The sequence below is a fragment of the Atta cephalotes genome, assembly GCF_000143395.1.
Source record: "Atta cephalotes unplaced genomic scaffold scaffold00049, whole genome shotgun sequence".
In the NCBI taxonomy this organism is placed as follows: domain Eukaryota; kingdom Metazoa; phylum Arthropoda; class Insecta; order Hymenoptera; family Formicidae; genus Atta; species Atta cephalotes.
Window position 1 is genome coordinate 766,498 of NW_012130113.1, and position 13,760 is coordinate 780,257.

The 13,760-nt window shown below is 29.0% G+C and overlaps 1 protein-coding gene across 1 annotated transcript in view; it reads right to left on the reverse strand.

The window, feature by feature from the left end:
* Nucleotides 1-8,126: 8,126 nt before the first annotated feature.
* Nucleotides 8,127-13,760, reverse strand: part of LOC105622823 (echinoderm microtubule-associated protein-like 2) — a 16,622-nt gene continuing 10,988 nt past the window's right edge. Inside the window, exons 8-18 of the mRNA XM_012204234.1 lie at nucleotides 13,325-13,397; nucleotides 13,009-13,215; nucleotides 12,629-12,866; nucleotides 12,303-12,460; nucleotides 11,922-12,179; nucleotides 11,369-11,506; nucleotides 11,044-11,160; nucleotides 10,117-10,140; nucleotides 9,586-9,673; nucleotides 8,390-8,616; nucleotides 8,127-8,252 (exon numbers count right to left, since the gene is read on the reverse strand). Coding sequence (XP_012059624.1) covers nucleotides 8,127-8,252; nucleotides 8,390-8,616; nucleotides 9,586-9,673; nucleotides 10,117-10,140; nucleotides 11,044-11,160; nucleotides 11,369-11,506; nucleotides 11,922-12,179; nucleotides 12,303-12,460; nucleotides 12,629-12,866; nucleotides 13,009-13,215; nucleotides 13,325-13,397 — 1,654 coding nt within the window. The remainder of the gene's footprint in view (nucleotides 8,253-8,389; nucleotides 8,617-9,585; nucleotides 9,674-10,116; nucleotides 10,141-11,043; nucleotides 11,161-11,368; nucleotides 11,507-11,921; nucleotides 12,180-12,302; nucleotides 12,461-12,628; nucleotides 12,867-13,008; nucleotides 13,216-13,324; nucleotides 13,398-13,760) is intronic.

Below are 13,760 nucleotides of genomic sequence, written 5' to 3' on the forward strand. Positions count from 1 at the left end.
ATATATATATATATATATATATATATATATATATATATATTGACACAAAAGTTATAGAAAGAGATAAGAGGATTCGAGAAAAATGTAAAACATGGGCTAGATAAATTTTATGAAATTGACAAGTCCACTTATGTAAAATTTATTTTACTTTTCTGATAAATGAGCGACCATCGTAATCATACTGTAAGATACTTTTTACATTTCGTAAAGTAAATCTAATAATAAATTACCATACATTAAAAATATAATTTATCGAGTATTTTACTTTAACGTTGACAAAATTTACTTTATTGCTCGATGAAAAGTACAAATGTGTAAAATCTTAAGAGTTATTTGTGCTTACAGTCGACAGTCTTGAAAATAGTATCTTTTACTTTACTGTTTGAATTTAATTTATTATAATTATAATGTACTTTTTACATCTGATATTTTTTGTAGTAAGACAAATAAAATTTGTTATGTTCGGTAAAAATACCCAGAATGCTTTTACTAGTCTTGTAAGGTAAAAATTACTTAATTTAAGTACTTAAAACATTTTTCTCTATAGAAGCTTTTTTCAGAAATTAAAAAACAAAAGAAATTAAAAATCGTAAAAATACGATACAATTTCAAAGAAGTAAAATTGCATTATTCTAGACAGTCATGTAATCAATGTTAATTTACTTCTGGCGAATTTTGGCATGGGGTCATTTATTGGTACATTTATGCTACTTTTATGCTCTGTTATTTTCGCTAATTTGTCAAGACAAGATACATAATTCCTTTTTCGCTATCGGTTTCGAGGTATGGAATCGTGTGATTCATTCATGAAATCTTGCGACACGCTCGCGCCACGTTACACGCTCGATTACATAAAGGCGTCCCGAATGAGTGCTTCGCATAGGTGCGTTCGCTCATGACGTTGCAACTATCAGTCTCGCTGTGTGGAGTAGTACTACCCACATTAGCAATGGCAGCGCACTGTAGTGCGACGATAGTGAGTGCGGTGCTGTATCAGTCTGTACGATGGTGGTGGGTACACAAGTAGGACAGCACTTTCCCTGAGTAGATTGCTCGGCTCGTTCCTTAAGCGAAATTCGCTCTGACAAATTCGAGAATGATATAGAAATGCCACAAAAGAAGTGAATTTTTAATAATAAAAAAAAATTAAACCTTAAAGATGAAAAGAATTTAAATCAAATAGAAGAAAATTATTATTGAAGATATTGAAATAATTTTATCAACGTTTAATTGTAACTTCTACTTTTAGAGAACGTAAACTACATATATTACAACACTCGCGTAATCTCTTTAAATTGATCTTTTTTTTCTAGTTTATCTAATTTTTTTAATTTATCCAATTTTCTATCTATTTAAAATTAATTAAGGTTAAATGTGGAATTTTTGAGGAAAATTTGCGTTTATATTTATTTTTATTATTATATCTATACTTTTATATTCGAAGAAGATAGAATATGTGAAGAAATTAAGGAGACAGTTAGTGAAGAGAAGATTTCTTACTGTGAATATACCCTTAAGATTCATTGTAAATGTATATGTACACGCGCTGGTACACGTGATAGTAAGTAAACACATATGTACGAGGCGAGAACGAGAATTGCTTTAAAGCTCGAGCGGATTCGATGTAATCGACCCTTCGTTTCGTGGGAAACAGTTACTTTTCCTTCCGACTGGCTGAACACAACTCGCATGAGAAACTATTTTTATCGCTCAACCTGTGTGCTATTAACTACCTCCTTCCAAATCTCAGTAAATGAATTGAGAAAAGCGAAATATCATATTATGCTAATATGAATTTAAACACACATATGTCCTTTTTCGAGTTTCTGTATGATAAAATTAAAATTTCAAAATAATTTATAACTCCAATGATTCTTAAATCATTACATTAATTATATAATCTGCTTATAACAAAAAAAGTATAATTATTACAATAATTAAGATAATAGAAAAATTTAATAATTTTTTTGTGAGAACTTTGCGAGGCAACTTCATTTTACAAATTATTAAATAACATTTTTATAAATATTTTAATGAAATGATTATGTTTTTTTATGTAGCGATCTAAAAACAGCCTTATCGGGATTTCCATCAGTTAGTTAAAACACATAGTCTATTTTTTTTATTCGAAGTCAATAAGAAATACAATGCGTTCGCTAATATAATTGCGAATCCTATTAAAATGTTACGCGATATAAAGCAAAAGAATCGCTGCGCGATAATGAGCTCTGAACACGAATTATTGTGAGTGAAACATTTGTATCATGTACATTTAAATCATGACGTCATTTTTGGTGGGACTTTTTCATTGCACTTCTTTCGCAACACATTGATTAATTTCACTTCTCTAAATTGGAACAGCCGCCATCGATAAATGACTCTTGAATTTTTCTTGAACATTTACTCTCCCTCTTCCTCTCCCTTCTCTCTCTCTCTCTCTCTCTCTCTCTCTCTCTCTCTCTGTTTCTCTTTCTCTCTCTCTCTTTATCTTTCTTTTTGCTATGTTATTTGGATCTCGATCGCTAGACGTGCATAATGTATTAGCGCATGACAGGGTGATATCGGCGATGCGAACGATGGATGCAATTAAGCATGATCGATGACTCGAACGACCGAGTGGCCAAGCGGATCCAGAAGTGCTTAACTACTCGGCGAGACGGCAATGTGTTGTTTCAAAACTGTTCGACAGACCGCTTCGATCGGCTCGAATTAAATCTGAGAAGTATAACGACGTCGTCGTTATTTTTTAGAATGCAATCTCGTTTGCCTCGATCAGAAAATAAATGATCTTTATTGGTATAACGAATCCGAATTTCATCTTGTTGCCCATTCATTCCCAGAGTGCATTCAATATAATTATTACGTCAGACTGATAACTATTCAACCGAAAATAACATTACGCAATAAACGTTGTGTAGAAGTTGTTTTTGAGACATATTGAATGCATAATAAAGTTTTAATAATATTTAGCGAATATTTTAGCAACTAGTGATTTATGAACATTTTTACATTTTCTGCTTGAATTATTATTGTAACAAATTAAAACTGAATATAATATCTAAAAATAAAATATAAATTTATATAATTAGATGATTATTATAAAAAATTATTATAAAAAATTATTTTGAATAACCTATGTTTAGGAAAATTGTTTCGTGATCGATTAAAAATTTTTATGTATGTGCATTTTTTACACATTTCTCACCCGAAGGATTAATTTATCGGACACCCGTCGTTGAGCAAAGTGAACGGCAATGACAACGAACGAAGAGAACAATTCACGAGTTTACGTTCATTCATGGCTGTCGGCAACGCACACGTCGTCCAACAAAGTAAGATTATTTATAAAGCGAATTCGATCCTGCCGCTTCTCGTAAACGAAGTTATTTTCGAAAGTGATTTCGGGGACCTTGTCGAGAAACGTATCGAAGTAAATCCCCCCCTGATTCTCCCAAGCTTTTTCAAAACTCTCTCATGTCACTGTTAGAAATTTATTTTCGTAATCACGTGAAAAGAAATGTCGGCCAACGCCTCCTGCGAGCGATCCCAAGCACCGATCGTTACACCGACAATATTGTAAGTTTCTCTTTCGCGTGAACGTAAATTTTACGATCTTGGTCTTGCTGTGCTGGCCCGAGGTTATCTCGTTTTCCTGGCGACACATAATTTTTACAGCGATTGTAAATAAAGATATTTAGTATTTTTATCATATTTATATTTAGCTCCGCTTATTCGAATATTTATGAAATGTGGAGAACAAATGATACATAACTGAACTGAAAAAATTAATTTGGCGAATTAATATTTGCTAACTTGACATCCATTTAAATACGAGAATCATAATTGCACTTTTTTTCACAATTTCTTTTCTCAGTTTGCAGACAAAATTTTAAATTTAAATTTTATTAATTAATTAAAATTTTAAATTTTAAATTTAATTTACATTTTTGTTTAAATTATATATTTAATTTACATTTTTGTTTAAATTATATATTTAATGTTCCCATTATTCTTCTATGAATTATATGACTGACTTATTTATTTTAAATATCTACAAAAACTAATAATAAGATTAACTTTAATAGGATTATCAATCTTCGATTGTAGGCCAAAGAAAGCGAGCGAAGCGAAAGTGGTTATTGATACTGTATGCGTCTCAAAAATTCAACATTGTTCACAGAAGGATGTCACATCTTCAGGAAGTAAACCCAGTCGAAAAGAGGTGCTCGATGCGAAAAGAGCTCGATTGAGACGGCTTTTCAAATGTGACGCAATCGATTTGGAAAATTCTCTTCGTGAATTAGGATACGCTTTCATTCCCACGCAACCTTGACATTTCTTTCCTGCTTACGACCTTGAAGTTTAATTAGTATTAAACGTCTGCACTTTCACCGCTTTCAATTTAAATCGAGTTTGGCGCCGTCTTTCTAAATGTGTTGTCATAAAAATAGTCATTTGAATGTCTATAAAGAATTTTTCTACGTCGGTAAAGAGATAAAATTAAATTACTCGCTCATGAACAAACTAATAATTTTAATGATTTAAACGCAATGTCGATAATAATATAAAAATTGAAATTTCTGAAGGTGTTTTAAATATTTTGTTTTGACTTAATTAAAAATTTTATTAATGGAACAATATTTTTATTTAAAGGCTGATTATTATTATTTCTATAAAATTTGTAATCAAATCATTTCGATTTATTTAATTCTGAAAGTTTAGTAATATTTTAATCTATAGATTTTATATTTACAAAGTTGATGTTTTTAAGATTTACTTTTGAAATATGTAAATTAAAAAAATTTTTTCAAGTTTAATTTAAAATTTAATTAATGAATCTTAATTTTTAAATTAAAATTAATGAGCTATTAATTTTTACCAATGAAAACTGTTCAATATATGAATGGTCAAAACATATGGTGACAGCTGTTTATGATATGAAATATGATATGAATTGAAATGATTGATTAGCGTTACGGAAAAAAAGCAACAATTAGATGCCAGTTTTTGTTTTATATTTTTAATAAAATAAAAAATAAAAATAAAAAATATAATTCTATATATATGTATAAAAATAAAAATCCATATGATGTAATTCCATAGAAATATAAACAAAAATCTATATATTTAATATATTATATGTGATTAATTATTATTTAATATTATAATTATAAATTATTAGTTTATTTTTAGATGATTAGAATTACATAATGGGAAATTGAGGAAGCATTTAATAATATTGATAGGAATATTGATGAAATGATAAAATTGTCTTTATAGTACTTTTGTTTAATGGCACAAGATTTTTACTATCGTTTCCGCTATGTGCAATTCTTCATATCATTCGACATTGAACTGTCTGTATTGGTAAAACTAAAATTTGATCTCTGTAATTTTAATGACTTTTGTTTCTTCTTGTGATGAACAAAAATGATGAAGAGAAAGAGTACCTAATTATTAAAAAAAATAACAGAAAACAATTTTCTTATGAAAATTTTGCAAAACAATGTAATAAGATCACGAAATTATTTCCACCATTTAAATATGAGCAAAAATAATGTAAAATGATAATCATTGATGATTACAAAATAGTAGATCTTTTTGACTTCTGCTATCAGTCTGTCGTCATGTGTCTGCAACCTTTACAATGTAAACTTGATACTAATGCAGTTAATGCCAATTTGTTGCAATTTTTTTTCGAGTTTATCGTTAAATTTTTTAATATTACAAATAATTTCCTAGCTGAATTCAACATTTTTTGGACATTTTTTTACTAGTTCTTATCGCTATTGTACATTAAAAAATACTATAGCTATACAATGAATTCATATGCGTGTGATATTATTTTAAAGATGATTTATTATCTATAGAAAGTACATACATATGATATATACGCATACACGTTACCGTGACATAAATAAAATATATAGATATATCTTACACGTTTTGACGATGAGTGAAAATAAAGTGATTATCCTTGTTCTGTTAAACTTTGGTAAAATACTTCATGCCAAAAGAGAGGTAAAGGAGAAGGCATATATGTATATGAAACGCGTCGAAGAGACGCTTATGTGATCCCAGTTCTCTCATATATACATTCACCATAGGCGTATATATTTCACCATAGACGAAAAGTATTTCTTTCATCGTCCGTTTCTCTCTTACTTGTTTCTTCGTCGTGACAAAATCCGTCGTGTCGAAAGCACTCGTCAAATTGCGAATTATGCTACGTACTTTTCTATTGGACGGCATATTACGGCACTGTGAGTTCGCTTTTTTTCACCCAATCCGGCTCCGTGTCGCGGGCTCTTCACGAGCTTAGAGGCTTTTCCTTTTAACTTTTTCCATTTTCATGATCATTTTTCTGACCGTGAAAAATCTTGATTTTTTTCGTCCACGACGAGTTTTCGATTTCGTTTTTTCTTCGCAAAAATGTGCGAAACTTCTCCGCTCGAGATTCGTCCTTAGATCTCTCGCGATATTGTGTTATCATATTCAAAACGTATCTATGCGTATAAACATATTGTTCATTTATGTATCAATATGTCCAAATTTTTTAAATAAATAAATGTAATTTAATTCCTCCTTGAAATAGCATAATATATAAAATATATTATGCTTGCTTAATAAATGAAATAAAATAGAAGCTCTCTATATCTTGAAAAGATTATATCAAATATTTAATTTTATTTGAACAAAATTCAACTATGTAGTGTAATATTTACACCTAAATAGCACACAATATTTATAAAATTGTTTACAAAATATTTATAAAATTTGTAAGATTTATTTTAAATATTTTATAAATATTTGTGTGGTCTTAGATTGCACAGATTATAAACATTTATTATAAATATTATGAAATATTTATTGTAAATGTTATAGCAAATGTAAATACTTAATGAGGTATTATAATTCAAATAAAAAATACTTATTTATGAAATATATATTTAAGAAATATTTATTTATATTTATCAAAAATTAGATAAAATATTTAATCTATATTTTAATAATATTTTGAATAGAACTTTATATAAAATATGTATGAAATATCTATGTAATATTTCAAAAAATAAATATTAATAAGTATTTATCATAAATATTCTGTGCTATCTGGGTACATATATTATAAAATATAATATATCAGAAAGTAATTATTTTGCTCTCCATTTGTTTGATTATATAACAATCTTTTTTTGTAAAATCTATGTTTGTTAATTAACACAATACTGTGTACGCGCAATATGCATTACAATATTTTCACATTTTTACAAAAAATACATTCATATTATTCGGGAATATATAAACAACACTCGTAGAGCTTTTTGTGTATATTTGAATCAACTAAAAAAAAATTAAATTAAATTATTTTCAATTTAACTGATGATTTTCGCGATTGCTATTAATCGTTTATTCATCTAAAAAAAAAGACTTACAAAAATACTGGAATTACATTTGCAAAAATTAGAAAATAAATAAACAGATGTATTACAGAAAGGCGCCGTATAAAATATTCATTTCTTGGATTAATAATGTTAACATAAATAGTAAATGTAGTTAACAAGAAATATATTGTCGAAAGTTATTCTCAGAGTAATTATGTCAATCACTTGTTCATATAGATCGCTTGTCAAGCGCTTCTCCATTAATATTGTGCATATTGGACACAATGATAAGAAAAGATTACATCGGTGGACCATCACATATACTGATACGAGAAGGAAACACGTTCGCACACACGGTGCATTGAATTGCTTTACATACCAGAGTATATATATTCGAGTCTATGAATATATATTCTTGCGCCTGATGATAAACGTATTGTTGAGAAATCGAGGTGTCAGTTTGATTTTCCACTCTTAAACAGTGGAATCCGCTTAAGAACATTCATAATGTTCATCATGAGTAAATACATCTTACGATAAATCATGTTTTGATATCGGGAACTGAGATGCTAGAATGATTCCGTCATCAATTCTTTCAGTAGAAGCCATAATGCTTAGTCGTAATTAAGTAAATCGTGCAATATCTTTATTTTTTAAACGACGTGATGCTGACACTCTTTTATCTTCTTAATTCAAACTTGAAGTGCACTTTTAAAAATCACACGCTTGAAAATGACTCATTTAATTTACTATCCACTGAAGAACACTGGTATCGGCGCCACCAGTCGATACCAATCGAGAATCATCTTGTAAGAATGAGACGTTTGTTACGTGACTCGAATGGCCGCCATAGGAATGATATAGTGACTGAAAAAAATTGTGCAAGATTTTAATATACTTCTTAATATGCAACATCCGCTGACAATTTTCAAAAAATTTAAAAGTTCGGTACAATATAAAATAATATAAAATAATATAAAAAAATTTTAAATAGTTTAAATTACCTTCGGTTGGCATGCCGGATGAGAAAACAATTTAACTTTTCCAAAATCATCACCGGTAGCTAAAAGCTTGCCATCACCACTTCGCGTGCAATTATTCACGTCAGTTCCATCGGCGCCCTCCGGCCAAATGCCTATTGTCTCGAAAGATATCACGCAGGTATGAGTTGCCCAATCAACATTCCTCAACATCGAAGATTGTGGAATTTGGCGGCACACACCAGGATTCCCTGAAAATTAGAGAAAGTATCATATGTATCTTACATGATATTATATATAATATTATATTTTATATAATATGTTGTTGTATCTTATAAGCTTCACGATTTTTTTCTTTTATTTATTTATTTTCTTTTGCAATTTGAAGCTTTTAAGACGCGAGAAAAACGAGCAAAAAATAAATCAAGTAATTACTTTGCTGATGAGATTTTAGTAATCTAAAAAAGCAATTTGTTTTTTAAAGCTAAAGGAAACATGGGAAAAATAAGTCCTTTCCAAGATCTATAACATAGGGAGGAAACATAAAAAATATTAAAAATGTTGAATTCTCTTCGAAAATTTAAATTTTCCAGAATGGCGAGAATTCACAGGGGACAGAGTACAAATATAAAGATTAAAAACTTTTAATTTCTCTTTGTGAGACGTAATCCTTTAATAACATAACAAATTAGCATAGAAAGATAAAATCTTCCTAACGAAAAAAATTTGCTAGTTCGCAATTAAAATTTGCAGAAATCCAAGTAAAAATTCCGAGAAAATAAACAACTCATTAAAGAAACTACTAAATTCTTATATCCCCGAGAAAATGAATGTCGTCATAAATTATACATTCTAGGCTCGATAAATTTTTAGAAACAAAACAATGATCTTAGAGATCCTTAGAAAATATTGTCAAACGTGTATTAATATTTAGCTGGTTCTTGAGAGTGAAAGGAATACAAAGAATTGAAAGAATAAAGAAGATACAACTTCAAGGTTTACGTCATATTTTTACAGTCTTTTAAGACCGTATTTTCCGTTTGCTTTAGTATTCAATAGCAATATACTAATGACAATGTTTAACATGTCACGGACATCCTTTCTTGATCCTTTCCAATAACAATTTGCTATTTTTCCTTTTTCTTCTTCTTTGTTTCGATTTATTGCAAGTTATATCTTATTTTATTCTTAAGTCGATTATTAAGGATAATTTTACTCACAATAAAGCAACTCGTAATCTCCACTGTTGCTGCGCAAATATTGACCGTCTACAGACCAATCCAAATGAGTTATAAAACTGGAATGTCCCTGAAATAAAGAAAAGTCCATATGTTCACATAATACATACATTTATTATCAATAAATGTTATTAACAATAAGCTGTTGCAGATCTTGCGTTCTCGTTAGCTATAAAATATTAAATTTAATGAGTGTATCATATTAAATCAGTGTGTAATACAAATTAACAAGACAATTCTATCATCTATCACATTGTAATTACAGTACTTTGCAAGCAATGTTTAATTGTGCGTGCGGGTGCTAAGAAGTTAAATAGAAATTTAGCTATGTATTATAATGATATTCTATGATGAGAATAAAGCGAGGTACGTCGCGTTGCGTTTTTAATTGGAAATTTATAATTAATTTTAATTGCGTATGAAAAATTAAATATTTTAAATAATTCTCTCTTTTTCTCGTGCGCAACACGACGTTCCTTTTACGTTTCCGAGTGTCCTAAACACAAGTCTTACTCCGTGCCTTCGAATCCGCTTTGGCTAGAAATGGAAAAGAATTATATTGAGTATAGTTAAGTTTAAAAATGTTTAGAAGTATTGCTAATAAAACATATTTTGTTATACTTGTATTATTTGATGAAACTATTTAAATTACGTATTTACAAATAATTTTTTCAATTATTTACAATTATTTACACTTCTTAGTTATTTCAAACAAATTATCTAAATAATTGCTTTTTAATAATTATATAATATTATACACAATATAATATAAAAGAAAATGACTTAGATTTTTTTAAAAAGTTGAAAGCGAACTTAATAAATGATAAATATCACATTTTTTTTATAGTTGGTAAAGCAATTATTTTTATCACAAGATTTAGATCCGTATTAATATTTTATTTTGCTATAGATGTGCACATTTATTTCTAAAATACTATAGTATGTGTAATGTAAATTATAAATGCGCGCATTTATCAATAAAAATGTGAATATAGACTTTAAATCATTGAATTATTAATGATGCTATTCGTGATTAATTATATATACATATGTACATTATAGAAATAAAAATTATACACACTTAAATTTGTTTGCTATTTAACATATAAAGTAACATATAAAGAAGTAACATCAAGTATTTTACAATAAAATACAATTTTTTAATAAAATTATATTATATAAAAGAATTTTAATTAAATATAATAATTTATAACATAATAACAAAGTTTGTGACATGATATCATAAATGTGAAAAATATATTTAATAAAATATATGTAGCGTTAAGTTTATAAAAATATAATTCTATTCAGACATACACAATACACGCACGCGCGCGCGCGCGCGCGCGCGCGCACACACACACACACACACACACACACACACACCAAAAGATATAATTTTAATAATGTTGTAATAAAATAATATATATAACAACTTACCATGCATCGTCCAACTCGACTATACTTGGTCGCGTCCTCGTTCACTTGGTAAATATAAATATAATTATCTCTGGAGCCGAGAGCAAGCAAAGAACCATCGGGCGAAAATTGAACGACCTAAAAATCATGAGCACGATATAATAAAATATGAAATAAAATGCAAAAACAATTTTTCAATGTAAATTTCTATATTGTTTTACGTTACATAGATTTAATTATTTTACCAAATATGATCGAATCATACAACTGAATTAGTTTTATAAAATTTGATTTTGAATTTCATTTTAAAGCTATAATTACATAAGTTATCATTACGTAAACATACTTGAATAGGTTCGGAACCATCGCTATGGTGTGTGTACAATTCTCGCGTCTCGCTATCAATTGCCAACCATTTCCCGGACACACAGCCGACGACTATGATATTACCATCCGGTGAAAAGGTGATACTTTGTGCTTGCTCCTAAACAATACATAAAAGTTGATAAATTTGTGTTATTTTTTATTTTATATTTTATTTTATAAATAGAAAAGATATTACTTATTTTAATTGATTAAATCGTGTTTTATTTTATCAATTAATGCTATCTTTAAATATTTCTTTAATATCTAGAAATGGAAATCAATAATGTAAATTAAATATTGCTTCCGTACATGTTGCCATTTTTCTTAAAGGTAATAAAAATCAGAAACACATTGTTCTTAATTACCTTCTTAATTTCTACAATTTACTTAATTAATTAAAATTTATATGTTAGAATCTTTATATTTCTTAAATTTATTTTATTTCTTTAATTTCTAAAATGTATTTGCTTTTTTAGCAAGATAACAAAAGCAGTGTGCTACTAGATAAATAGATAAATAAATACTATATATACCCCAATGTCTTTACTCCACACGACGGTATGACTCAAACTGTCCCACATCTGCAACAATCTGTCATGTCCCGCGGTGGCAAACTGAGGTAAAGTCGGATGGGCCGCAAGTCCCCAAACTTCTTCAGCGTGACCCAGCATTGCAGGATTAAAACCCATATCATTCTCGCCGACAAGAATGCAGTTTCTTGTTGTGCCAATTAATAATTGAGTTCCCCTTCCTTCTGAGAGCGTTCGAATTCCGCCGAAATGATCTTCGATCTATCGAACAAATTTCATTTAGTATCGAAATTTCTTTTAGTATCGAAAAATATATTATAAAATTGAAAAAACTATGTAAATAAATTTTGCATTAATTTATAAATTTAAGTTTCCTTGACTTACCTGGGCTTCTTCTCCCGTCAAATTCAAAGAGGCATCAAAATACAAAATCTTGCCGTCTTTCCCGCCTCCCGTGATAATGTTGCCATTTTTTAGAACACATATAGAAAAAATCGATCCTTCATGGAGATTCCTCACTAATCTTGAGATTGTGTTAGTACCTGAAAATAAAAAGAGACAAATAATACTTTTTTTTATTTCAAAAGTGAATTAATTTAATCATTATAATCAATTTTTTAACTAATGGCGTGAGGCAGAGATAATTTTTTTCTTATAAAAATTTAACAAATATTATTACAAGGTATCATAATTATTGTTAAAGAGACTACCTCGAGCCCAAACGATGATGTTGCCATTGCTGTCGCCAGTGAGGACATCGCCGTTTTGATTGAAAGCGACACAGGTAACATATCTGGGTTTATCCCTGCTCTCGAAGATGCCCATACGTTTATACAGCATACCGCCGTTGTCCAGGGACCAAAAAGACACATGTCCTTTTCCGCAAGAGACGATCTGGTTACGTTCCAGCGGATGCCACTCGGCGCAAACCACCGTGTCGACAGAGCACTGCAATCGGCAGTCATCGGCCGTTAAATAGCCTGCTTCCGGCCGGCTTATACGCGAATCATTTACAACATTATAGATATATGTTGCAATACATTTTAATTTGTATTATTATATACGCATTTGTCAGATTATCGCCGCATACCTTCGTTTCGGTTACTTTGGTGCCACGATCGCTCTTTTGCCAATCCCAAATCGATATATTGTGATCAGAAGTCTCATCGATGGCGCATAAATAATTTCCGCCGTCGGCCTTGGAGAATGACAAGCAGCAAATCGATCCATCAAATTCACCATTTCCGATTACGCTGAGAGTCGTCAAGCTCACGGAGTTCCATATTCTAATGTGCGGCTAAAATCCAAGATAGTATTTTGTAATTTATTTGTTACATTTGACTGTATAGTTAGAATGACGTTTTATTTTTTTTATTTTATATATTTTTATATTTTTGTAATTTTACCATAGCATCTCGTCGATCCGTTCCGCACACCTGTCCTGTTGCGACAACCAATTTGTTTGGATGAATAGCTATGCTGTATGAAAAAAATATTAAATTAATTATTTAATAAATTAATTGATATTATATTATCTATTGATATTATATTATCATATTAATTGATTATATTAATTGATTATATTATCTAATTTAATTTTCCATAACTTATTATAATATATTTGTATACAAAAATGATTAAAGAATATTTTATAATCGTCTTGAATTTCTTTTATTTTATGAAGAAATTAAATAAATTCATTTCCGTTTTTTTTTTAAGTATTAAAACTTTATTGTATTAAAAGTCTGTATTCAATAGGCTTATCAAGAATATAATAGATATGAGATATATAATATATAATATATAATTAATTATTATGTATATAATATATAATATATAATT